The sequence below is a fragment of the Dendrobates tinctorius genome, unplaced genomic scaffold (genome assembly GCF_039654945.1).
Source record: "Dendrobates tinctorius isolate UK_male_01 unplaced genomic scaffold, ASM3965494v1 ptg000075l, whole genome shotgun sequence".
Classification (NCBI taxonomy): Eukaryota; Metazoa; Chordata; class Amphibia; order Anura; family Dendrobatidae; genus Dendrobates; species Dendrobates tinctorius.
This window is the reverse complement of record NW_027361743.1, coordinates 10983708-11008238: the sequence shown is the minus strand read 5'-3', so window position 1 is coordinate 11008238 and position 24531 is coordinate 10983708. Positions and strand designations below refer to the sequence as shown.

The following is a 24531-nucleotide window of genomic DNA, read 5'->3' as shown; positions in this document are numbered from 1 at the left end:
CTCCATGAGGATGGTCTGAGTGTTCGATGTCCACAGATGGGGGTTGTGCTCACAGCCGAACACCGTGCAGAACACTTGGCATTTGCCACAGAACACCAGGATTGGCAAATTCGCCACTGGCGCCCTGTGCCCTACACAGATGAAAGCAGGTTGACACTGAGCACATGTGACAGACGTGACAGAGTCTGGAGATGCCGTGGAGAGTGATCTGCTGCCTTCAACATCCTTCAGCATGACCAGTTTGGCAGTGGGTCAGTAATGGTGTGGGGTGGCATTTCTTTGGAGGGCCGCACAGCCGTCCATGTGCTTGCCAGAGGTAGCCTGACTGCCATTAGGTACCAAGATGAGATCCTCAGACCCCTTGTGAGACCATATGCTGGTGCGGATGGCTCTGGGTTCCTCCTAATGCAGGACAATGCCAGACTTCATGTGGCTGGAGTGTGTCAGCAGTTCCTGCAAGATGAAGGCATTGAAGCTATGAACTGGCCCGCCCGTTCCCCAGACCTGAATCCGATTGAGCACATCTGGGACATCATATCTTGCTCCATCCACCAACGTTACGTTGCACCACAGACTGTCCAGGAGTTGGCGGATGCTTTAGTCCAGGTCTGGGAGGAAATCCCTCAGGAGACCATCTGCCGCCTCATCAGGAGCATGCGCAGGCATTGTAGGAAGATCATACAGGCACGTGGAGGCCACACACACACTACTGAGCATCATTTCCTTATCTTAAGACATTTCCACTGAAGTTGGATCAGCCTGTAATTTGATTTTCCACTTTGATTTTGAGTATCATTCCAAATCCAGACCTCCACGGGATATTCATTCTGATTTACATTTATAATTGTTATGTTTTACTGTTCTCAACACATTCCTCTATGTAATGAATACACATTTGAAACTGGAATATTTCATTCAGTGATATCTATGATGTGGTATTTTAGTGTTCCCTTTATTTTTTTGAGCAGTGTATATATATATATATACATACACACACACGTATAAATCTATTAGAACATCTGTAATTTTGTCCATATGTCAGGGAAAGTGCCAGTGCTCACATAACAAAGATTATAAAGTGCAAGTACATGTGAGTGAGCTTTCACTAAAGACATAAAGGCTTCCCCCAAGCACAGGACAAACAAACATTTCACAGGGAGTGATGCATATTCAAAAGTAATTACCAGCACTGTATGTCATCCATGTGCACGTCTGTGTCACATATTGATGTTCGTGCTGTGGGAAAAAAATGATCATATCCACATGTGGGTCACATGGACACACGGTCCGTGTGAACACACGAACGTGTATGCCGCCCCATAAATTTAAATGGGTCTACGTGTGTGTCTCCACTATATGAAAACTGTCACAAGACGTACTGGAGACAGTGACATTGTTACAACAGCACCAAGGCCCTTGCACGTGTCCCCTTCCTCTCCCTGCAGGGGGACCAAAGTGTTCACATACCTGTCCACTCTCCTCCGGCGTCTCTCTCCTACAAGGACCTGTGCATGGCACGCAGGTCTCCTGGGAGAGTGCTTAGGGTGCGAACGCTCCCTGCCTGTTAAAGGGACCGCTCGCGCTTCTGAAAATGCCCCCAGCCAATCTCTGGGAGACAGTAGGCATTCAAGGTTCCTTAGTACCTTCAGTAATCAGTGTACATCCTGTTACCTAGTTGTAAGGTCCCCATACCTGTGGACTCTGATTCTGATCCAGTTCGTCCTGTTTACCTGACCCTGTCTGCACCTGATCCTGCCTGTCCTGCCGTACCTACACTCAAAATCATTCTGCATGTGCCTAGTCCTGTTTCTGATCCGTCTGAACCAGCACCTGTGTACCTGCACCTGTGATCCTGTACCTGTGGCCGTCTCATGTTCCTGTACCTGTTCTGCCTGTGACTGATTCCGCATCTGTCTAGCAGCCGTATCCCTCCTGCTAATCCAGTTCCTGGCTGGTCCTCCTTCCCTGCCCTTTTGGGGGTCAGCTGCCACGGCTCCGGAGTCATTCCTGGAGTAGCACCTGACGTCCACCTGGGTTTAAAGGGAACCTGTCAGTAGGATTGTGCATAGTAACCTACTTTGCACAGTCCTGCTGACAGGTTCCCTTTAAGTCTAACCACACCATCAGGAGCTCTAGTGAAGAAGTGTTCACTTAGTTACACCCCTCCAGGCTCTATCTGGACCGCGGCACAATGGTTCCACAACAACATGCGTAAAAGATGTGCGAAGGAAGCCTAAGAAGGTTTAATTAACATTGAGGCCAACCTTTTGCTCTTTAGATTTGTAATCGTTTAGCCTAAAAGAACATGTCTGATAGAAAAGGTGAGCGCCCCTAAAAGTAACGTCACCTTGCTGTGGCTGGTAGCCAAATTGTGCGCCAAGTAATTAAATTTTGTAAGTCTAGTCTATATAGTAGTAATGCAGTTTATATTTGATATATTCAGTGTTTGCATAAATATTCCAGAAAATGAACTATTTTTCACTGAAAAATATTGCAATTGCACATGTTTTGTGATACACATGTTTATTTCCTTTGTGTGTATCGGAACACAAAAAGAAAACAGAAAAAAGGCAAACTGGACATAATTTCACATAAAACACCCAAAATGGGTCGCACAAAATTGTTGGCACCTTTCCAAAATTGTGGGTAAACAACTTTGTTTCAAGCATGTGATGCTCGTTCAAACTCACCAGGGGCAAGTAACAGGTGTGAGCAACATGAAAATCACACATAAAACCAGATAAAAAAGGAGAAGATGACTCAATTTTTGCATTGTCTGCATCTGCCACACTAAGCATTTAGAACAGGAAGAGGAGAAGAGAACTGTCTGAGGACTTGAGAACCACAATTGTTGAACAATATCAACAATCTCAAGGTTACAAGTCCATCTCCAGAGATTTTGATGTTTCTTTGTCCATTGTGCACAACAGATTCAAGAAGTTTACAACCCCTGGCACTGTAGCTAATCTCCCTGGACATGGACAGTAGCAAAAAATTGATGAAAGGTCGCAAGGCAGTATAGTCGGGATAGTGGATAAACAGCCCCAATCAAGTTCCAATGAAATTTAAACTGTCTTGCAGGCTCAGGGTGCATCATTGTCAGTGCGAACTATCTGTCTATACTTGAATGAAATGAATCGCTCTGGCAGGAGACTCAGGAGAATCCCACTACTTACATAGTGACATAAAAAAGCTATACTGTAGTTTGCCAAAATGTAATTGAGTAAGCCAAAATACTCCTGGGGAAGCGTCTTGTGGAGAGAAGAGACCCAGATAGAACTTTCTGGTAAAGTATGTCATTCTACTGTTTACCGAAAACGTAATGAAGCCTATAAAGAAAAGAACACAGTACCTACAGTCAAATATGGTGGAGGTTCAAAGATTTTTTGAGGTTGTTTTGCTGCCTCTGGCACTGGGTGCCTTGACTGTGCGCAAGACATCATGAAATCTGAAGGTTCCCAAAAAATTTTTGGTCGCAATTTAGTGCCCAGTGTCAGAAAGTGGCCAAAAACGTATCCGGATCTAAATCCCATTGAACACCTCTGGAGAGATCTTAAAATTGCTGATGGGAGAAGGCGCCTTCAAATATGAGAGACCTGGAGCAGTTTGCAAAAGAAGAATGGTCCAAAATTCCAGCTGAGAGGTGTAAGAAGCATGTTGATGGTTATAGGAAGCGACTGATTGCAGTTATTTAAGGGTGTTCAACCAAATATTAAGTTGAGGGTGCTTCCAATTTTGTCTGGCCCATTTTGGGTGTTTTGTGTGAGACAATGTCCAATTTGCTTTTTTTCCTTGTATTTTTTGTGTTGTTCCAATTGACATAAAGGAAATAAACATGTGTATAACAAAACATGCGTAATTGCAATAATTTCCTGGGAGAAAGACTTCATTTTCTGGTACAATTTCAAGGGTCCCAACACTTTCGGACATGATGAGATATATATATATATATTGGAGCGCACACCAGCTGCTAAACTTTGTTCTTTGATCTTCATTTTATAATTTTCCAGATGCAGATAGAGCATGAGTTCTTCCTGCTGTTTACCGTCTTTGATGAAAATTTGAGCTGGTATTTGGAGGAAACTATCGGAGACATTTCTCCTGATCCATCCGCTGTGGACGTCGAAGATGAAGATTTTCAGGAATCCAACAAAATGCATGGTAACGTCCTGTATGCAGGAGACATTGACAAACTATAGAAAATCTGTACAGTCTTAAGGCATTTTTGCTACGTTTTTCTTGTTTATTTTTTTCACGCGGAAAAAAACCCCGCAGCATTTTTCAGTAGCAACAAAATAAATGCGTTTTTTAAAATCTCACTCACATTGTGAAATTTTTAAGCCGTGGTGCATTTTTTTTTTAGCCACAGCGTGTCAATTCTTTTAGTGATTTTCTTGCGTTTTTTTTACCCATTAAATACATAAAAACACATCAGTAATGTTTAAAAAAAATAGTGCGCGTAATATAAATGGCATTTTTCCTGCGCTTCTCGTGCGGAAAAAAAAAATGCTGTAATAAAGCACTGTGTGAACGTACCCATAAAACTTGTATCACGTTACTTTGCTATTATTTTTTCATGAAACATTACAGATCATCAATGCAGGATTCTACTGATTGTCTCATTGGCTGAGTGCGCTGGTGACGTGTAATGTTATTTTGTAAGGGCCCCATTACACGCTTCAATGTCCCAGCGATCCCACCAACGATCCGACGTGGATGGGATCGCTGGGACATAGTTAGCTGATCACTGGTGAGCTGTCACATAGACTCACCAGTGATCAGGACCAGCGAGCAAGCTGGTATCCAAGGTAACTAAGTGCTGCGCGGCTCTTAGAAACCCGCTGTTTACCTTGGAAATCAGCTCCCAGCATCGCTGATCGTTGGTCTCTCGCTGTCACACGCAGCGATGCACGCTGGCCAGCGGGAGACCAACGATCAAAAATGGCCCAGGACACTCGTGCACGATCAGCGATACCTGGCAGGGGGGCCGGTCGCTGATGCGTCTCACACACAGCGATCTCGCTGGCGATCTCTCTGTGTGTGACGGGGTCTTAAGTGATTCCAACAATTACCATCTCACCTGCTGCTTACAAAAACAACCTTCAGCAAAAAGTCACATATTTGGCATCACCACATTGACAACAACTAGTGTTGAGCATTCCGATACCGCAAGTATCGGGTATCGGCCGATACTTGCTGTATCAGAATTCCGATACCGACTTCCGATATTTTTTCAATATCGGAAGTCGGCATCGGAATCGGAAGTTCAAAGTTGATTGACAGCCTGACGTCATCATGATGCGCGGTGTGTGCGCATCATGATGCGCCGTCATTTCGGGCCTTCCGGGGGTCTCTGCCGGCCTGCCGGGGGGCTGTGTGGACTGCCCGGGGTCTGTACCGGCCTGCCGGGGGGCTGTGCCGGCCTGCCGGTGGTCTGTGCACCCTGTGGGGGTCTGTACCGGCCTGCCGGGGGGCTGTGCCGGCCTGCCGGTGGTCTGTGCACCCTGGGGGGGTCTGTACCGGCCTGCCGGGGGGCTGTGCCGGCCTGCCGGGGGGCTGTGCTGATGTCCGGGGGTCTGTGCAAGCATCGTCCGATGGGACTACAAGTCCCATCTGGCGATGCCTGCTACCATGACAGTGATTGACACATTAGCCAATGATGGGACAGTAGTAGTCCCATCATCCGGCTAATGTGTTAAATGTTAAAAAAAAAAAAAAAAATACTACATACATACTACATGCATGCTACATACATACTACATGCTACATACATACTACATACATACTACATACATACCACATATATACTACATACATACTACATACATACTACATACATAACACATATATACTACATGCATGCTACATACATACTACATGCTACATATATACTACATACATACATACTACATATATACTACATGCATGCTACATACATAATACATACTACATATATACTACATGCATGCTACATACATACTACATGCTACATACATACTACATATATACTACATGCATGCTACATACATACTACATGCTACATACATACTACATATATACTACATACATACTACATACATACTACATGCATGCTACATACATACTACATGCTACATACATACCACATACATACTACATACATACTACATGCTACATACATACTACATATATACTACATGCATGCTACATACATACTACATGCTACATACATACTACATATATACTACATGCATGCTACATACATACTACATGCTACATACATACTACATATATACTACATACATACTACATACATACTACATGCATGCTACATACATACTACATGCTACATACATACCACATACATACTACATACATACTACATGCTACATACATACTACATATATACTACATGCATGCTACATACATACTACATGCTACATACATACTACATATATACTACATGCATGCTACATACATACTACATGCTACATACATACTACATATATACTACATGCATGCTACATACATACTACATGCTACATACATACTACATATATACTACATGCATGCTACATACATACTACATGCTACATACATACTACATATATACTACATACATACTACATACATACTACATGCATGCTACATACATACTACATGCTACATACATACCACATACATACTACATACATACTACATGCTACATACATACTACATATATACTACATGCATGCTACATACATACTACATGCTACATACATACTACATATATACTACATACATACTACATGCATGCTACATACATACTACATGCTACATACATACCACATACATACTACATACATACTACATGCTACATACATACTACATATATACTACATGCATGCTACATACATACTGCATGCTACATACATACTGCATGCTACATGCATGCTACATACATACTACATGCTACATACATACCACATATATACTACATACATACTACATACAATACATTCATACAATACATACATAGACATACAGTACATATAACATAGAGTAACATACTTACCAATACTTGTCACATTGCTCCCCGAAGCCATTGTCTTTTACGGAATAAATATTAACATAACAAACCACAAAAATACTCACCCACGATCCGAAGCAGTCCACGAGTGTGTCCCACGACGATCTTGGGTAGAGAACTGCAGCATCAGCTGTTGCTGCCGTTCTCTACGGGCTGCAGGAATCCAATGACGGAAGGTAGGTATCCTTCCGCACTGTATTCCTCCGCCACTTAAAAAAAAAAAAAGTCCCTAGTCTCACTTTATGCCATTGCTGCGTGGGAACGGCTTAATCTATGAAAAAATAAAAAATGTTTTTCATATCAGAATATGATGAGCCCCAAAAATTTTTTTTAATCTTTTTAAAGTAATTTATTTTGCAAAAGTAATAAATATATAATGACAATTATACTGAGAACGGTGATTGGTGTTTGGGAAAAAAAAGGAATAAACGAAATATAGAATTGCTGTTTTTTTTGTTCCTTTTGTCTCTCAAAGAGTTAATAGCAAGTGATCAAAAAGGTCACGTGTACCAAAAACTATCACAGGTGAAAACTAAAGTTGGTCACTCAAAAAAATAAGCCATCATACAGAAAATTATGAAACTTATGACTCTCAAAATACGGTGACCGAAAACAAATGATTTTTTTGTTTCACAGCCTGTATTTATTGTAGAAAAGTAGTAAAACTATATAAATTTGGTCTTGCCGTTTTCCTACTGACTCACAGAATAAAGCTAGCATTTTACTTGTTTGACACTGTGAATTCCGTGAAACTGAAAAGGCAAAAACAACTGTGGTAGAATGGCTGTTTTCTTTATTTTTCTCATAAAGAGTTTATAAAAGTTGGTTAATAAGTTCTATGTATCCCAAAATGACTCCGCTGGCAAAAACAACTCTTCCTCTCCTCCCAAAAAAGTTTTGGCATCTGGAAGGTGACAGCAGAAAAGAGAAAAAAAAGGATAAAATTTCTGGTGTAAAGGCAAAAACTATCTGTGCCAACAAAGAGTTAATAATAGATACGGTTAGTTGTGATCATTGGTTTCTACTAGAGTTGAGCTAAAAGATTAGTAAGAGGGTAGTCCAACGGACATGTCTGTAGGCAGTGGTTTTCGGACTAGAGCCCTGCAATCCACCTCCTACTTGCTGGCATCAACGACTCCTCCTTTGATTGGGCCGACGAAACGTCAATGTTGAGGTTCACCCCAATATGGCTTGGACTGGCCCATGGGCGAACAGGAGAATCCTCTGGTAGGCCGCTGTGAAGGTGTGCTGATGAGTAGTGCTATTACACTTGATTCACAATTTGTAGAAAAAGGTATCATCTAATCATTCATTAAACAAGAAAGCCAAATTAATATTACATAGAAGCAAGAGTAACTTTGTGTACTAGGTTCGGGTAATTTTTGCATGTGACTGAACAGTGTACCCCAAGAGTCAATGTTATTGGTGGGTCTTGCCAACCCAGTCTGATACCGGCTGTAGGCATGATGTCATATAAAGAGATGCCGGGGGACAGGAGGAAGCATTGAAAGCTCCGTTCTGGTGACCATAGACTACCAAGGTGACCGCTGGATCACAGCGGAGTGAATTTTTTTGCTCATCTCTAGTTTCTACTACATAAGTACCCTCTTTCCCAAAAGTGGACTTTATAGTCTCCTGCTGTAAGTAATCAGTACTGCAAAACACTTAGGCTATGTGCCCACGTTGCAGAAATGCTGCGGAAATATCCGCATTTCCGGAATTCCTGCCGCGGGTAAAACGCATGCGAAATCGCATGCGTTTTCCCGCTAAAAACAAGCGCCTTCCCAGTGATTTCAAGCATCTCTTGGAAATGTGATTGACAGGTTGGTCACACTCGTCAAACATAGTGTTTGACAAGTGTGACCAACTTTTTACTATTGAGGCCGCCTATGCGGCATCAGTAGTAAAAGATAGGATGTAAAAAATAATAAAAAAAATAAAAAATATTGTTATTCTCACCTTCCGACGGCCAGCGATCTTCTTCCCGCCTCTCTCCACGCTCCCGGCATCTTCCGGTCCCAGTAATGCTTTGTGCGAATGACCACGAGACGTTGCGGTCTCGCGAGACCACGACGTCATCGCGGTCATTCGCGCAAAGCATTACTGAGACCGGAAGATGCCGGGAGTGTGGAGAGAGGCGAGAATAACAATATTTTTTATTTTAATTCTATTTTTTACAGGATTATGGTACCCAGGGCATGCAGAGTCTCCCCTCCTCCAGACCGTGGGTACCATCCGCACATGAAGCGCTCACTTTACGCATGGTGGGCATAGCCACATGTGTGAAATGAGCATTTCTATGCAATACTATGGGTGCAGAATCGCCGCGATTCCACAAAATGAGCATGCTGCGGATTTTTGCACTAGGTAATTCCCCAGCGGAAAAATCCGCAGCATTAGCACAGCAATTGCGGAATCCCATAGGATTGCATGAGATGCTTTTTTTTTTGCGTTTTCGCGGCAAAATCGCGAGTTAAAAAACGCCGCAAAAAAACCGCTACGTGTGCACATAGCCTTACACTACTTTTTTTTTTTCCATTTTTCTGCCACCCAGTGGTTATGTGACTCGTAAAGTGCCACAGTACTGTACAGACTATACTCTTGCATCAGTCCATGCCCACATGAGGCTCACAATTTATTTTTACTACATTGTGTCCACAAACAAATTTCCATAAGATAATATATTACCATCTGGAAGGATTTCCATCCCTTGGGGGATGTTTTTGTTCACTTACAACAAGTGAAGATCTTAAATACATGCTACATTTCAAGTGTAAAAAATTAAGACGATAAATCGGAGTGAGAATTAATGTTCGCAGCGGGTGAGATGCTCGGGGGTTGTACATTCATATGACCATGCATTTACCTTTTGTTCCACAGCTATTAATGGATTAATGTTTGGCGACCTACCGGGTCTTCAGATGTGCCTGGGGGATAACGTGTCCTGGCATCTACTAGGCCTGGGCACAGAGATTGACATCCATGGGATTTACTTTCAAGGGAATACTCTGAACCTCGGGGGAATGACCAGAGACAGCATCAGCCTTTTCCCGCACACGTCGGTGACTGCGTACATGCAGCCAGATCAGGCAGGTATGTGACGCCATCAGGGTACAGGAAATTATGGAGGATTTGCAGGATCTTTCATTAATCCCAAGAATATGCCAAGTGGGGGTCCAAACACGATTCCACCAATTAGCAGAACGTATATGGATGCCACTTTGTCATAAACTCTTCTACCACTTTATTTTGATGATTTTATGGGGTCATCTTGGGGGTGATCACAAATGATGGCCTATAGTTAGAATGTAAAAATCCCTAAAAAAAAAACTTTTCAGGGCATAATAGCATGTATACGTACAAAAAGTCTCATACATTGTGACGCGCCCACCAGGGCCGTGAGGTACCCGGAATTGGACCAGACAGTTCTATGAGGGAGGTCACGGGGCTGTCATCCGTTTCTGTGGCCCTGGCCGTGTCATAAAATAGAGAATAGTTATGTGGTGTTTAATCGTGATGCCACCTGTGGTGTTCGGCAAAGGGTGGCCGACGCCGCGGTTTAGAACCACTGCGGCTGATGGTGACGCAGCAAAGATGGTTCAGCAAAGATGATTCAGCTCCCCACGGGTAGAGCGGGGCCCCAGAGAAAATATATTTGATTTTTCAGATGGTGGTGAATGTTGGGGAGCAGAGAATAAGTGAAGGACACAGAGAGGTGCAGTTTTCTTTACCTTTTACTTGAAAGGAGTTGCAATCTGGGGTACCAATTATAGATGACGGATTGAGTACGGCTTTCCTGGAGGCATACAAGGGGTCCACCCTGCCAGGTGGGGTTGGGGACCTTCCTTCTGCGCTCTCTTTTCGGGTCCCTGCTGCTTGTAGCTAAGTTGCGGCCCTCTCCTTCATGATGGTTTCAAACCTGTTTGGCAGATAGCGTGAGCACGGGCACTGTCCTTTTCACTGTCAGCCCCGGGCTCTTGGTCTGCTGCCGTGCCTTCAGGTGTTCGGTGCGGCCAGGGAGCTTCAGATTGGGCTGTCACGGAGAACAGCACCCGCCCAGCCAAGGACTCTGGCGTCCCTTTTTATCAGCGCTCCACTCTGGGGTCAGCTATACGCAATTTTATTTCCCAGAGCGCTTGTCTCTGCTCCTGTCCCTTCCCTCTCCACAGACCAACTGCCAACTCTCCTCTCTCACTGTCCTGTCACGAGCTCCAACTGGCTCCCGTTTCCATGACAACTCTACTGTTTACTCTCTCAGCTGACTTCTTTCTGACTCACTAACCCCACCTGCTGGCCAGAATTTATAAGGTAGCTCCCCTTTCTGGCCTGGAGCAGGAATTGACATGTACACTGTGTTACCTGGCATGGGGACCCCCCCCCGCCTCCAGGCATGACATCACCCTTAGAGGGAGGCAATGTCACAGTGGCAACCGGACTCTGGGGTGCCACAATTGCAAGTGTCCAAATCCGCAACATCTCCTTGTAGTGTGAAAATATTTTGCATGGGAGTTGATTATTTGAAATCCCATTCATTTGTTTTGGTACTATACTGGGGATTACACACCAAAAATCTAGAAAATCCACATGTGAACTTTGCCTTAGAGGAAAACTGGTATATTATATTACCACTAATAATAACTGTCATCATTAGGTTCCCCTTTTAATTTTCTAGGGGACAAAATGTGATATAACAAAAAAATAAAATATTACACTAGGACCAATGTTTTTCCTTTGGACTGTTCAGATGACCTTTTTTACATGAAAAGCATATTCGTATCAAAAAAATTGTATTTTGGAGGAGATTCGCAATTTAAAGTCTAAGGGTGCGCAAACAAAAGAATTGGATTCCGTATGGATCAGGTGTATAGCAGGCGATTTTTAGGGAAACATGGGAAACTGTTTTTGGTCTTGTAAATTTTATTCACTGCTGATGAATAAAAACAAATGCCAGACTGATCCCATACTCATTACATACAGATGCTAATTTGGGGACAATATCAAAAAGTGTACTTTTTTCTTCTAGATGAAAATTGGACAATTTCTTCATACTCTCATGTGAATTTATTCATAGACAAAGCCTGTGAGTCCTCCTTCCACACCCACTTGTTGAGAGAGAGCCTGCGAGCCCTTAATAATAACTTCCACAATTGGATGTGATTAAATAAAATGTTCCTGTGCTGAGATAATCTTATAAATGTTACTTTAGGGTCAGACACAGCCATAACACGGGACACATTTATAAGATTATCTCGGCACAGGAACATTTTATTTAAACACATCCAAATGTGGAAATTTTTATTATTATTCCAAGATCTATTGATTACAAAAAACTTTTGTTCACAGGAAAACTCTTTAAGAATTTCAGGCTAAATTCATGAAATTGATTGATTCTGTAGCCATTTTTATTCATTTTAAAACAAATTAAAAACTCCCCCTGCCCTTATTCTTCAGGGATATTTGAACTTGGCTGTCATACAATGGATCACTATATCAGTGGGATGAAACATACATATACGGTGCAGTCATGTGACAACTCCATTGCTGATGGGCACCAGTATGGCGCTATGAGAACTTACTTTATTGCTGCAGAGGAAGTGGAGTGGGATTACTCCCCCGATAGATCCTGGGAACTCGAAAAACACAACATTACTGAACATGTCCATGAGAGGTATGTACTGTGTACAGCCTGGCGCTATGAAGTCAACGTGCTGGTAATAAAGGACAGTGTATGTTCAGAAAATTCAGCCTTCCATTTGGATCTTTATACTTCTATTCTTTTCATTTATTTTCTTCACTAATCTTGGGTTTATTTTTCACCATCCATCTTGTCATTGGTCGTTCTCTTCTCACTAAGCACTATGTTGTTGGGTGTCTTATTCTCTATTTCCATCTTGTGATGTTTATTCTCCTTTCCATTTTGTTGTCAATCTTCACCTCATCATCCATCTTTTTTGATCACCTTTTTCTCTCTCCATTTGTCTCGTGTTGGTCATTCTCTTTTCTGTCATGTGGTTACATGTTGTAGCTGGTCGTCCTCCCTTTTTGTTACATGTTGTAGCTGGTCGTCCTCCCTTTTTGTTACATGTTGTAGCTGGTCGTCCTCCTTTTTGTTACATTTTGTAGCTGGTTGTCCTCCCTTTTTTTAATCTATTTTGTTTTTACTCATCCTCCTTTTGTTAGTCATGTGGTGATTGCCCTTTTCTATATCTTTTTGTTGACCATCTTTCTGTCCATCCAATTGTTGGTTATCTTCTCACATCTATTGGTGGTTGTTCTCTTTTCTTCTTCCATCTTGTGATGACTGTCCATTTTTGGCCACCATTTTGTTATTATATTTTCTCTATCCATCTTGTTGGTGGGTGTCAACCACTCCCCAATTCCAACAATCTTCTTGTTGGTCTTCTCACTCTACCTATCTTGATATAGGTCATCCTCTTTTCTCCAGCCACCTTGTTGGCCATCCTCTTCTCACTATTCATCCTGTTGCAGGTCGTCCATCTCTCCACACCCATTTTGTTGTTGGACATCTTCCTTTATCTACCCATCATCTTTTTAGTCATTCTCTGCTCTTCATTTATCTTTTCGGTGGTTAATCTTACTCTGTTTATCTTGTTACTGGCCGTCCACCTCTCTATCCATCTTGTTGCTTGTCAGTCCTATTTCTCCATTCATCTTGTTGCTGATCGTCCACCTCTCTCCATCCATCCATCCATCCATCCATCTTGTTGTTGGTCTCCTTTATCTATCTATTTGTACTCTTATGAATATGTAGCTTTATTTTTTAGATTGTTTTCTAAATGTATTAGTTTAATTATTGTTTTAGATATATTCAAGGTAGTATATTATTTTTCATTATGATATGTCTTCTTTTCTTCTAGCCCGGGCCACATATTTGTTAGTACAGGTGAAGACCGCATAGGTTCCAAATACAAGAAAGTGGTTTATAGGGAATACACGGATGGACACTTCACAGAACCAAAGAAGAGATCTGCAGAGGAGGAGCATTTAGAAATCATGGGTAAAATTTAAAAAAAATCGTTTGTTTTTTTTAGAGGTGCCTATTCTTAGGATTTGCCATCAGTGTTTATTGATGGGGGGATTCCACTATCGCTTTGTATAAAATATAACAAACAAGTTGTCATTCCAAACTTAAGGGTATTCTCCGAGAATAGAAAAAAAAATAACTAAAGGAATATCATTATAAATAACTTCTACATACATTTAATTAGCAAATCACAAATGTTTTCATGGCTGGACTCCGGGGCTTGATCCAGTGACGTCTGGCTGTGGGTTGGTTTTCCTCTCTGTTGGATCATAGCCTGTGTTGTCTCTGTCCAACTGCTGATAATGCTCTTGTCTTTGCTTTGCTGTGTGGCTTCTGTGTAGGTGTCTTCCCTTCCTTATTGGTTTGTCCTATCACATCTTTGGAGGGATTACTTATACTCTCCTGATACATGCAGTCTTTGCTGGCTATATTCCAAGTTAGATGGATGTTTGGAGTCCCAGCTCCTCAGTGAAGGATTATGTTACTGAGGTTTTCTCTACTGCTTCTTCTGTGGTTTATTGTGCTACCCTTCTAAGCACTTTTTCCATTTTGTTATATTGAGGGTCTGGGGGTTTTCACATATACCAAAGGTCTTTTTGGGTTCCTTTCTTTTCCTTCTGGCTTTCATATATGACTGTGTAAACACGTCTTTAGCCTGGAGTCTCAGCCTCTGTCTTTGTGCACTCTGTTCTGTTGTGATGATTTAGGCTTACACTCTGAGTATAGTCGAAAGTGTAGTTAAGAACACTAAGGGTCAGCCGATGTTGATATGGGGCACCATTGTGTAATTTTTGGGTGCCAACTTCAACGGTCAGGCAAGTACAAATCAGGGTCAGGTTAGGGGTTTGCCTAGTCTGTTATATTAACCAGTGGTGTGCAGGTCTAACATCTCCCACTGGTTTCTTCATCTCCGTGTGAGTGTTAGGGTATGTGCACACGTTGCAGATTCCATTGTGGATTTTTCCACGCGGATTCTGCAGAATCCGCAGGTAAATTGACCTACGTTTTACCTGCGGATTCCCTGCGGGTTTTCTGCGGATTCGCCTGTGTTTTTACACCTGCGGATTCCTATAGTGGAATAGGTGTAAAAATGTTGCGGATTCCGCACAAAGAATTGACATGCTGCGGAAAATAAACCGTTGCATTTCTGCGTGGAATTTTCCGCAGCATGTGCACAGCATTTTTTGTTTTTCATAGGTTTACACACTCACAGGCACTCACACCTGTTCAAAGCAGTTAAAACTGGTTTGAATCACTGACTGGTAACCAACTTACGATTTTACTTAAAAAAATGCTTTGTCCCAATTAATTTGCACAGCACTGTACATGTAACAACCCTGCTGGCTTCACTGCATGGCCTCCCATCCCCGCACACCAACTTACTCACTGCTCCGGGTCATGCTGTGAATTCCGTTTGCTGCCAGTCCTATGCTCTGTGCTCTGTGCCTCTGCTCTCCTGCAGGCTTCCTGGCTATGTGTGTATAGGGGGGGCGGCGCTACAACTTTCTGGTTCTTATGCAGTTAGGAAGCACCTGTCTAATCTGTCCCTGACCAATGACCTAGAGTCCTGGACTATTTAGGTCTGCCACACCCACTGGAACATTGCCTGTGCAATGTCTCATCTCAGTTAGCTCCTTGCTGCTGAGGAAGCCAGGCCCTGTTCTGTGTATCTCCTTATCTGGAGGAATACTCCTAGCCTTGCTTTGTATTCTTTGTCTGCCCTCCAGGAGGCTGCATATCCTGATCTCTGTGTCTCGGTCCTAGCTTTGTGTTTACTTGTCCAATTGCCCTCCAGGAGGCTGTATTTCCTGTTCCCTGTACCTTGTCTTGTACTGTCTCCTTGTCTGTGGCTTCCTTCCCTGCTGTGTCTTTCCTTGTGTCCTCCCTGTCTGTGCTCTGCACTAGAGTTGAGCGAAACGGGTCGAAAAAATTCAAAAGTCGCCGACTTTTGGCAAAGTCGGGTTTCATGAAACGAAACCCGACCCTAGGATGAGGTCGGCCACGAGGTCGGCGACTTACGCGCCAAAGTCGCGTTTCAAAAGTTTGTTTTGCGCTCTTTTTCAGCCAATCAGGATCCACGGACACTGTGGGCAACGTGATGACATAGGCACGGGTCACCACCATCTTTCAGAAGGGCATGCAAGTGATTGGCTTGCTTTGGTGGGCGTCACAGGGGGTATAAAAGGGCGTGCACGCCGACCGCCATCTTACTTCTGCCGATCTTAGTATAGGGAGAGGTTGCTGCTGATTCTGTAGGGAGAGCGTTAGGCAGGGAAGAAGACAAAAAAACTGCTTCTGCTGCTAGCAATTTGGCCTGCACAACACACCAGTCACTGTGTGTGCAGTGCAAGGGGAGGCTATATAGTGGTGTATCAGTGGTGTTGGTTGTTGGGCTGCCTTTTAAGGCTTCCTGACAGGCTGGCATTGCTGTTTACCCACTGCTCCGCAAACTGCTTTTTTAAAAGCAATCCCAATTTTTTTTTTTTGTCCTGCTGAGAAGAAAAAAAAACTGCTTCTGCTGCTAGCAATTTGGCCTACACAACACACCAGTCACTGTGTGTGCAGTGCAAGGGGAGGCTATATAGTGGTGTATCAGTGGTGTTGGTTGTTGGGCTGCCTTCTAAGGCTTCCTGACAGGCTGGCATTGCTGTTTACCCACTGCTCCGCAAACTGCTTTTTTAAAAGCAATCCAATCTCCCTTATCCTCTAGTCACTTTTGTCACAGCTGTGCCATCGAGCCTGTCACATAGCGCTCAGATATTCATTGGGCCTCACACAATCCAAAAGTGTCCAGTGTCCAAAAGTGTGTGCAGAGATTCAAAATCTCCCTTATCCTCTAGTCACTTTTGTCACAGCTGTGCCATCGAGCCTGTCACATAGCGCTCAGATATCAGTGGGCCTCACACAATCCAAAAGTGTCCAATGTCCACAAGTGTGTGCAGAAATTCAAAATCTCCCTTATCCTCTAGTCACTTTTGTCACAGCAGTGCCATCAAGCCTGTCACATAGCGCTCAGATATCAGTGGGCCTCACACAATCCAAAAGTGTCCAGTGTCCAAAAGTGTGTGCAGATATTCAAAATCTCCCTTATCCTCTAGTCACTTTTGTCACAGCAGTGCCATCGAGCCTGTCACATAGCGCTCAGATATCAGTGGGCCTCACACAATCCAAAAGTGTCCAGTGTCCAAAAGTGTGTGCAGAGATTCAAAATCTCCCTTATCCTCTAGTCACTTTTGTCACAGCAGTGCCATCGAGCCTGTCACATAGCGCTCAGATATCAGTGGGCCTCACACAATCCAAAAGTGTCCACTGTCCACAAGTGTGTGCAGAAATTCAAAATCTCCCCTGTCCTATAGACACCTTGTACCTTGTTTTACATTACTATATAGATTGTTGGATTTTGTCTACATTTCTACCAAAAATGAGGAAGGCTGGTGGAAGAGGCCGTGGAATTGGGCGGGGGTTGGCAGCTGGTAATGATGGTGTTGGTGGTGGATCTGATGGTAGTGGCAAGAGCAAAATAGGACCGAATGCAGGAGGTGCTGACCCTGCGTCATCGTCTGGCTACATAAGGCCTCGAACGCTTAGTTTTCTAGGAGTTGGCAAACCGCTTTTAAAGCCAGAGCATCAGGAAAAAGTTTTGTCTTACATTGCTGACTCAGCCTCCAGCTCTATCGCCTCCTCTTCTTCAGTTGTAAAAAGTAAAAGCACTGAGTCGTCATTGGAGGCTCATGTTCATGAACCACACCTTTCCTTGTGTCCTTCACCCCAACCAAGATTGAAGGATGACGCAGGCCATACTACTGATTACTCCATGGAGCTGTTTTCACATACCATGCCTGGATTATCAAGTGAAATGGTGAATTACCCAGGCCAAGATGAATCTGACATGGAGTGCACTGATGCACAGCCGCTGATGGATGATTCTGCTGGTACATTCACTCAGAGCACTACATTGTCCTCGCAGTGTACAGAGCCAGATTCTGACCCTGATGAGACTCAGGTGCCCCTTCCCGCACACTATACCACCATACACGGTGACACAGAGGAAGGTGCACATGACATAGAAGAGGAGGTGATGGATGACCCAGTTGTTGACCCAGATTGGCATCCATTGGGGGAAGAGGGTGCTGCTTCCAATAGCTCAGATGAGGAGCATCCACAGCAGACATCGACATCGCAACAGCTGTTATCTGGCAGGCCCGGAGCACTCCAAAGACAGGTTCCAAACATCAAAAGAGTTGCTGGACAGCTTGTCCAGAGGGTCAAAAGATCACAGCGTGCTAGACCGCAAAATGTCTGCCAAAGTAGGAAGAGTGCAGTGTGGCACTTTTTTGAACAAAATCCTCATGATCAGGCCAAGGTTATCTGTAAGAAGTGCGCAAAGACCTTTAGCCGAGGGAAAAATCTGAAAAATTTGAATACCAGTTGCATGCTTAGACATTTAACCAGCATGCACTTTCAAGCGTGGACACAACACCAAACCTCAAGTGCCACATGTGCAACTGATCACAACGAAGGTAGTCAGCAACGCTACATTGTTTCCCCCACTGTAAGCCCACCGGTTAGCACAGCAGCAAATGTTGAGGTGTCGTTGCAAGGCCACAGCAGTCAGGGAATCCCACTGTTATATCAACGAAAGACTGATTCTAGGCCATCAGAAAGAACAACAACTCCATCACCATCATCAACCCTCTCTCAGTCTGCCCTGTCCACCGCTACTTCCACCATATGCAGCTCTCAAGTCCAGCTCACCCTCCCAGACACTATGAGTAGGTCAAGAAAGTACTCAGTCTCTCATCCGCGTACACTGGGTTTGAACGCCCACATTGCCAAACTAATCTCGTTTGAGATGATGCCCTTTCGGTTGGTGGAAAGCACAGCTTTCCGCGAACTCATGGCCTATGCAGTACCACGCTATGACCTACCCAGTCGCCACTTCTTCTCTCGCAAAGCCATCCCAGCCCTCCACCATCATGTGAAAGACCGCATTGTCCATGCGCTCAAGCAGTCAGTGAGCGGAAAGGTGCACCTCACAACTGATGCATGGTCCAGTCGGCATGGCCAGGGCCGTTACGTGTCCATCACTGCGCACTGGGTTAATGTGGTGGATGCAGGGTCCACAGGGGACAGTGGTGGGACAGTGCTGCCTAGCCCACGGTATAGGAAACAGTTGGCTGTAGGCGTTCGACCCTCCTCCTCCTCCACCTCCTCCAGAAGCGAAAGCTCGTCCACAGAGCGCAGTCGTACGAGCACTCCATCTGCAGCTGCCACTGTTGCACACGATGTGTCCCCCTATCGAGCAGCTAGTGGAAAGCGTCAGCAGGCTGTGTTGCAGATGATGTGTTTGGGCGACAGACACACCGCCGAGGTGCTGGCCGAGTACTTGAAGCGACAAACTGAGTCATGGCTGGGCAGTGTACATCTTGAGGCAGGCAAGGTAGTTAGTGATAACGGCCGTAATTTTGTGGCAGCCATAGCCCTTTCAAAACTCAGCCACATACCTTGCTTGGCTCACACCTTGAACCTGGTGGTGCAGTGCTTCCTCAAAAATTATCCGGAGTTAACAGCCCTGCTCCAGAAGGTGCGAAGACTGTGCGCGCACATCCGCCGGTCGCCTATACACTCCGTTCGTATGCAGAAGCTGCAGCGATTGCTCCACCTTCCCAACCACCGCCTCATTATCGACATTGCAACAAGGTGGAACTCCACCCTGCACATGGTGGAGCGGCTGTGCGAGCAGAGGCAGGCCATAATGCATTTGTGGGAGGATACACGGCCAGGCACTTTGAGAGCAGACATGGAGTTGACAGGTGTGCAGTGGTCGAAGCTGAAAGACCTTTGTAAAGTCCTTCAGTGTTTTGAGGAATGCACACGGCTGGTAAGCGCAGACGACTCCATCCTAAGCATGAGCATCCCACTTATGCGTCTGCTCATGCAAACTTTGATGCACCTTAAGGAGCAGGCGTCTGCAGCCAATGTTGATGAGGAGGAAGAGGAGGAGGGAATCCTTGATGACATTCAGCCATTGTCTGCTCAGGGACCTCTCCTGGACGAGGTGGAGGAAGAAGAGGAGGAGGAGGAGGATGATGGGGATGATTACTTAGGGGAGGAGGATGCATCTCGTGGGGCAAGTGAAAATGTTGGCGTGGCAAGGTCTGGTACAGGGTTTGTGCGTGACTGGAGGGATGTGGATTTGCCAGAAAGTGCTCCTCCACCCAGCACTCGCAGTGCATCATTGACACCGGGAACATTGGCCCACATGTCAGATTATGCCTTGCGGATCCTAAAAAGGGACCCCCGCATTGCCAAAATGATGAACGATGACGACTACTGGTTGGCCAGCATCCTGGATCCACGCTATAAAGGCAAATTACAAAACATCATGCCACAGGAGAACCTTGACCTAATATTGGCTAATAAACAAGCAACTCTGGTAAATCGGTTGCTTGAGGCATTCCCAGCACACAGCAGCGGTGATGGTTCTCACACGAGCCGTACGGGCCGGGGGCAGCTTGGCAGAGGTGTTCGTGGTGCACACAGCAGAAGTGGCGTTGGAGACAGGGGTTTCATGACAATGTTGTGGACTGATTTTTCAAATACCGCTCACACAACTGGTAATACTGCATCGATGGAAAGTGACAGGAGACAGCAGTTGTCAACTATGGTAACAAACTACTTTTCCTCCCATATTGATGTTCTCCCACACAGGTCATTCCCCTTTGACTATTGGGCCGCTAAACTGGACACCTGGCCTGAATTGGCCCAATATGCCTTACAGGAGCTCGCTTGCCCAGCTGCAAGTGTGCTATCGGAAAGAGTCTTCAGTGCAGCTGGATCAATCCTGACAGAAAAAAGGACCCGTCTGTCAACCCAAAATGTGGATGATCTAACCTTCATTAAAATGAACCACGCATGGGTTTCCAAGGATTTTGTCCCACCTTCCCCTGATGACACATAGGGTGACAGAAAAATGGCTTGCTTTGGTCCACCTCTTCCTGGTACTTCACCTATTTCGCCTTTTGCATCAGCTGAATGTCCAACATCAACATATGCCACTTTCTAAAACTCCCTAACTGTGCTGCCTCCCCCCCCATGGCCGGGGTCACCACCTACCGCACGACATCGTGCGAGTGCCGTTGCCCTGGACAGGTGGGTAGGCCGACTCTTGGGCGCGGGCACTGGCACAGGGTCCCTCATAGTGCAATCAAGTGTCTCCGACGGTGGTGGTGCACACCCGCCGTCAGACACACCGCTGTACTATGAGGGGCCCAGTGCCAGTACCGACGCCCACGAGTGGGCCCCCCTTGCTTGGGCAGGGCCACAGCATTTGCAATCTTTACCTCTCCCTGCTCCTCCGCTGTGTAATCTGGGCCGTCAAATCCATACTGTGCCTGACACCGTCTGAGCCTGCCTCCTGAGACATATATTTTGAATGTGCACGCTATCCATACATGTTATCCGGGGATACGGTACCCTTTCTAACCTTTGTGCAATCACGTGCAATCCATACTGGGCCTAACACCATCTGAGCCTGCCTCATGCTGTATAGACATATATTTTGAATGTGTACGCTATCCATACATGTTATCCGGGGATACGGTACCCTTTCTAACCTTTGTGCAATCACGTGCAATCCATACTGGGCCTAACACCGTCTGAGCCTGCCTCCTGAGACATATATTTTGAATGTGTATGCTATCCATACATGTTATCCGGGGATACGGTACCCTTTCTAACCTTTGTGCAATCACGTGCAATCCATACTGGGCCTAACACCGTCTGAGCCTGCCTCCTGAGACATATATTTTGAATGTGTACGCTATCCATACATGTTATCCAGGGATACCGTACCCTTTCTAACCTTTGTGCAATCACGTGCAATCCATACTGGGCCTAACACCGTCTGAGCCTGCCTCATGCTGTATAGACATATATTTTGAATGTGTACGCTATCCATACATGTTATCCGGGGATACGGTACCCTTTCTAACCTTTGTGCAATCACGTGCAATCCATACTGGGCCTAACACCGTCTGAGCCTGCCTCCTGAGACATATATTTTGAATGTGTACGCTATCCATACATGTTATCCAGGGATATGGTACCCTTTCTAACCTTTGTGCAATCACGTGCAATCCATACTGGGCCTAACACCGTCTGAGCCTGCCTCATGCTGTATAGACATATATTTTGAATGTGTACGCTATCCATACATGTTATCCAGGGATACGGTACCCTTTCTAACCTTTGTGCAATCACGTGCAATCCATACTGGGCCTAACACCGTCTGAGCCTGCCTCATGCTGTATAGACATATATTTTGAATGTGTACGCTATCCATACATGTTATCCAGGGATACGGTACCCTTTCTAACCTTTGTGCAATCACGTGCAATCCATACTGGGCCTAACACCGTCTGAGCCTGCCTCATGCTGTATAGACATATATTTTGAATGTGTACGCTATCCATACATGTTATCCGGGGATACGGTACCCTTTCTAACCTTTGTGCAATCACGTGCAATCCATACTGGGCCTAACACCGTCTGAGCCTGCCTCCTGAGACATATATTTTGAATGTGTACGCTATCCATACATGTTATCCAGGGATACGGTACCCTTTCTAACCTTTGTGCAATCACGTGCAATCCATACTGGGCCTAACACCGTCTGAGCCTGCCTCATGCTGTATAGACATATATTTTGAATGTGTACGCTATCCATACATGTTATCCAGGGATACGGTACCCTTTCTAACCTTTGTGCAATCACGTGCAATCCATACTGGGCCTAACACCGTCTGAGCCTGCCTCATGCTGTATAGACATATATTTTGAATGTGTACGCTATCCATACATGTTATCCGGGGATACGGTACCCTTTCTAACCTTTGTGCAATCACGTGCAATCCATACTGGGCCTAACACCGTCTGAGCCTGCCTCCTGAGACATATATTTTGAATGTGTACGCTATCCATACATGTTATCCAGGGATACGGTACCCTTTCTAACCTTTGTGCAATCACGTGCAATCCATACTGGGCCTAACACCGTCTGAGCCTGCCTCCTGAGACATATATTTTGAATGTGTACGCTATCCATACATGTTATCCAGGGATACGGTACCCTTTCTAACCTTTGTGCAATCACGTGCAATCCATACTGGGCCTAACACCGTCTGAGCCTGCCTCCTGAGACATATATTTTGAATGTGTACGCTATCCATACATGTTATCCAGGGATACGGTACCCTTTCTAACCTTTGTGCAATCACGTGCAATCCATACTGGGCCTAACACCGTCTGAGCCTGCCTCATGCTGTATAGACATATATTTTGAATGTGTACGCTATCCATACATGTTATCTGGGGATACGGTACCCTTTCTCACCTTTGTGCAATCACGTGTAATCCATACTGGGCGTGAGAACGGCTGGCGAGCTGTTAAGCAAGCTACAGCACCTGTCCAGACAAGTACAGGGATTCCCTAGCGAGGAGACTTATTTGATTGTTTTCAATGTTGGGACAGCAATTTTTGGGGAGCGCTATACTCTGGAGAATGATAGATGAGGCCCACCATACACTGGAACATTCCAAAGGTGGACATCAGACACTGGAGCAGCATTTACAGGGCCCATTATACACTAGAGCATTAGAAATGGGGCCCATTATGTTTGGAGCATTATTTGGGCCCATAAGACAGTGGAGCTTCATCCATGGGGACCAACATATACTGTAGCATTATGTGGAGCTCATCATATACTGTTTCAAACATTATATGGGACCAATGATTCTGTATGGAGAAATAGATGGGCCTCGTCATGAGATGTAAAAAGTGAGGTATTTTTCATTGTACTATACCGCTATTTCTCTGCCGTATCGGAGCATGATGAGTTGTGGTATGTGTTAAAGGGGCGCTCTTTCGCCCAGGGCACATGAAAACCTGGAGCCAGCCTTCCCCCCCCACAGTTTGTAGCCAAATAACCCCCATTTTTCAGTGCGTAACTTGTATTATGAAGTTAATTAAGGTTGACAAGCTTAAGAAAGAAGAATTGATGCTTTTGGCATTCAAATGGGCACTGTAGGTGTGTTTCCTGTCCTCCTCTCACTGCCGACTTTTATTCCCCATTGACTTACATTGGGTTTCGTGTTTCGGGACGACCCCGACTTTTCCCTATAATCGGACGATCTTGCTCGACCCGACTTTTGGAAAAGTCGGGTTTCACGAAACGAAACGCGACCCTAAAAAACCAAAAGTTGCTCAACTCTACTCTGCACCTTTAAAAGCTCTGTCTCTGCTCTGCACCCGTTCTGCTTTGCTCTGCTGCTGCAGAACCTCTTGCTGCAGCTTCTCTCCACAGACCTTGTGGTTCAGCTTTGCTCTGCTGCTGCAGAACCTCTTACTGCAGCTTCTCTCCACAGGCCTTGTGGT

At 44.8% G+C, this 24531-nt stretch overlaps 1 protein-coding gene across 1 annotated transcript in view; it reads left to right on the top strand.

Annotated features, from left to right (window-relative positions):
* Positions 1-24531, top strand: part of HEPHL1 (hephaestin like 1) — a 144566-nt gene that overhangs the window by 77375 nt on the left and 42660 nt on the right. The window contains exons 10-13 of the mRNA XM_073582984.1: positions 4011-4161; positions 9932-10144; positions 12503-12719; positions 13930-14069. Coding sequence (XP_073439085.1) covers positions 4011-4161; positions 9932-10144; positions 12503-12719; positions 13930-14069 — 721 coding nt within the window. The remainder of the gene's footprint in view (positions 1-4010; positions 4162-9931; positions 10145-12502; positions 12720-13929; positions 14070-24531) is intronic.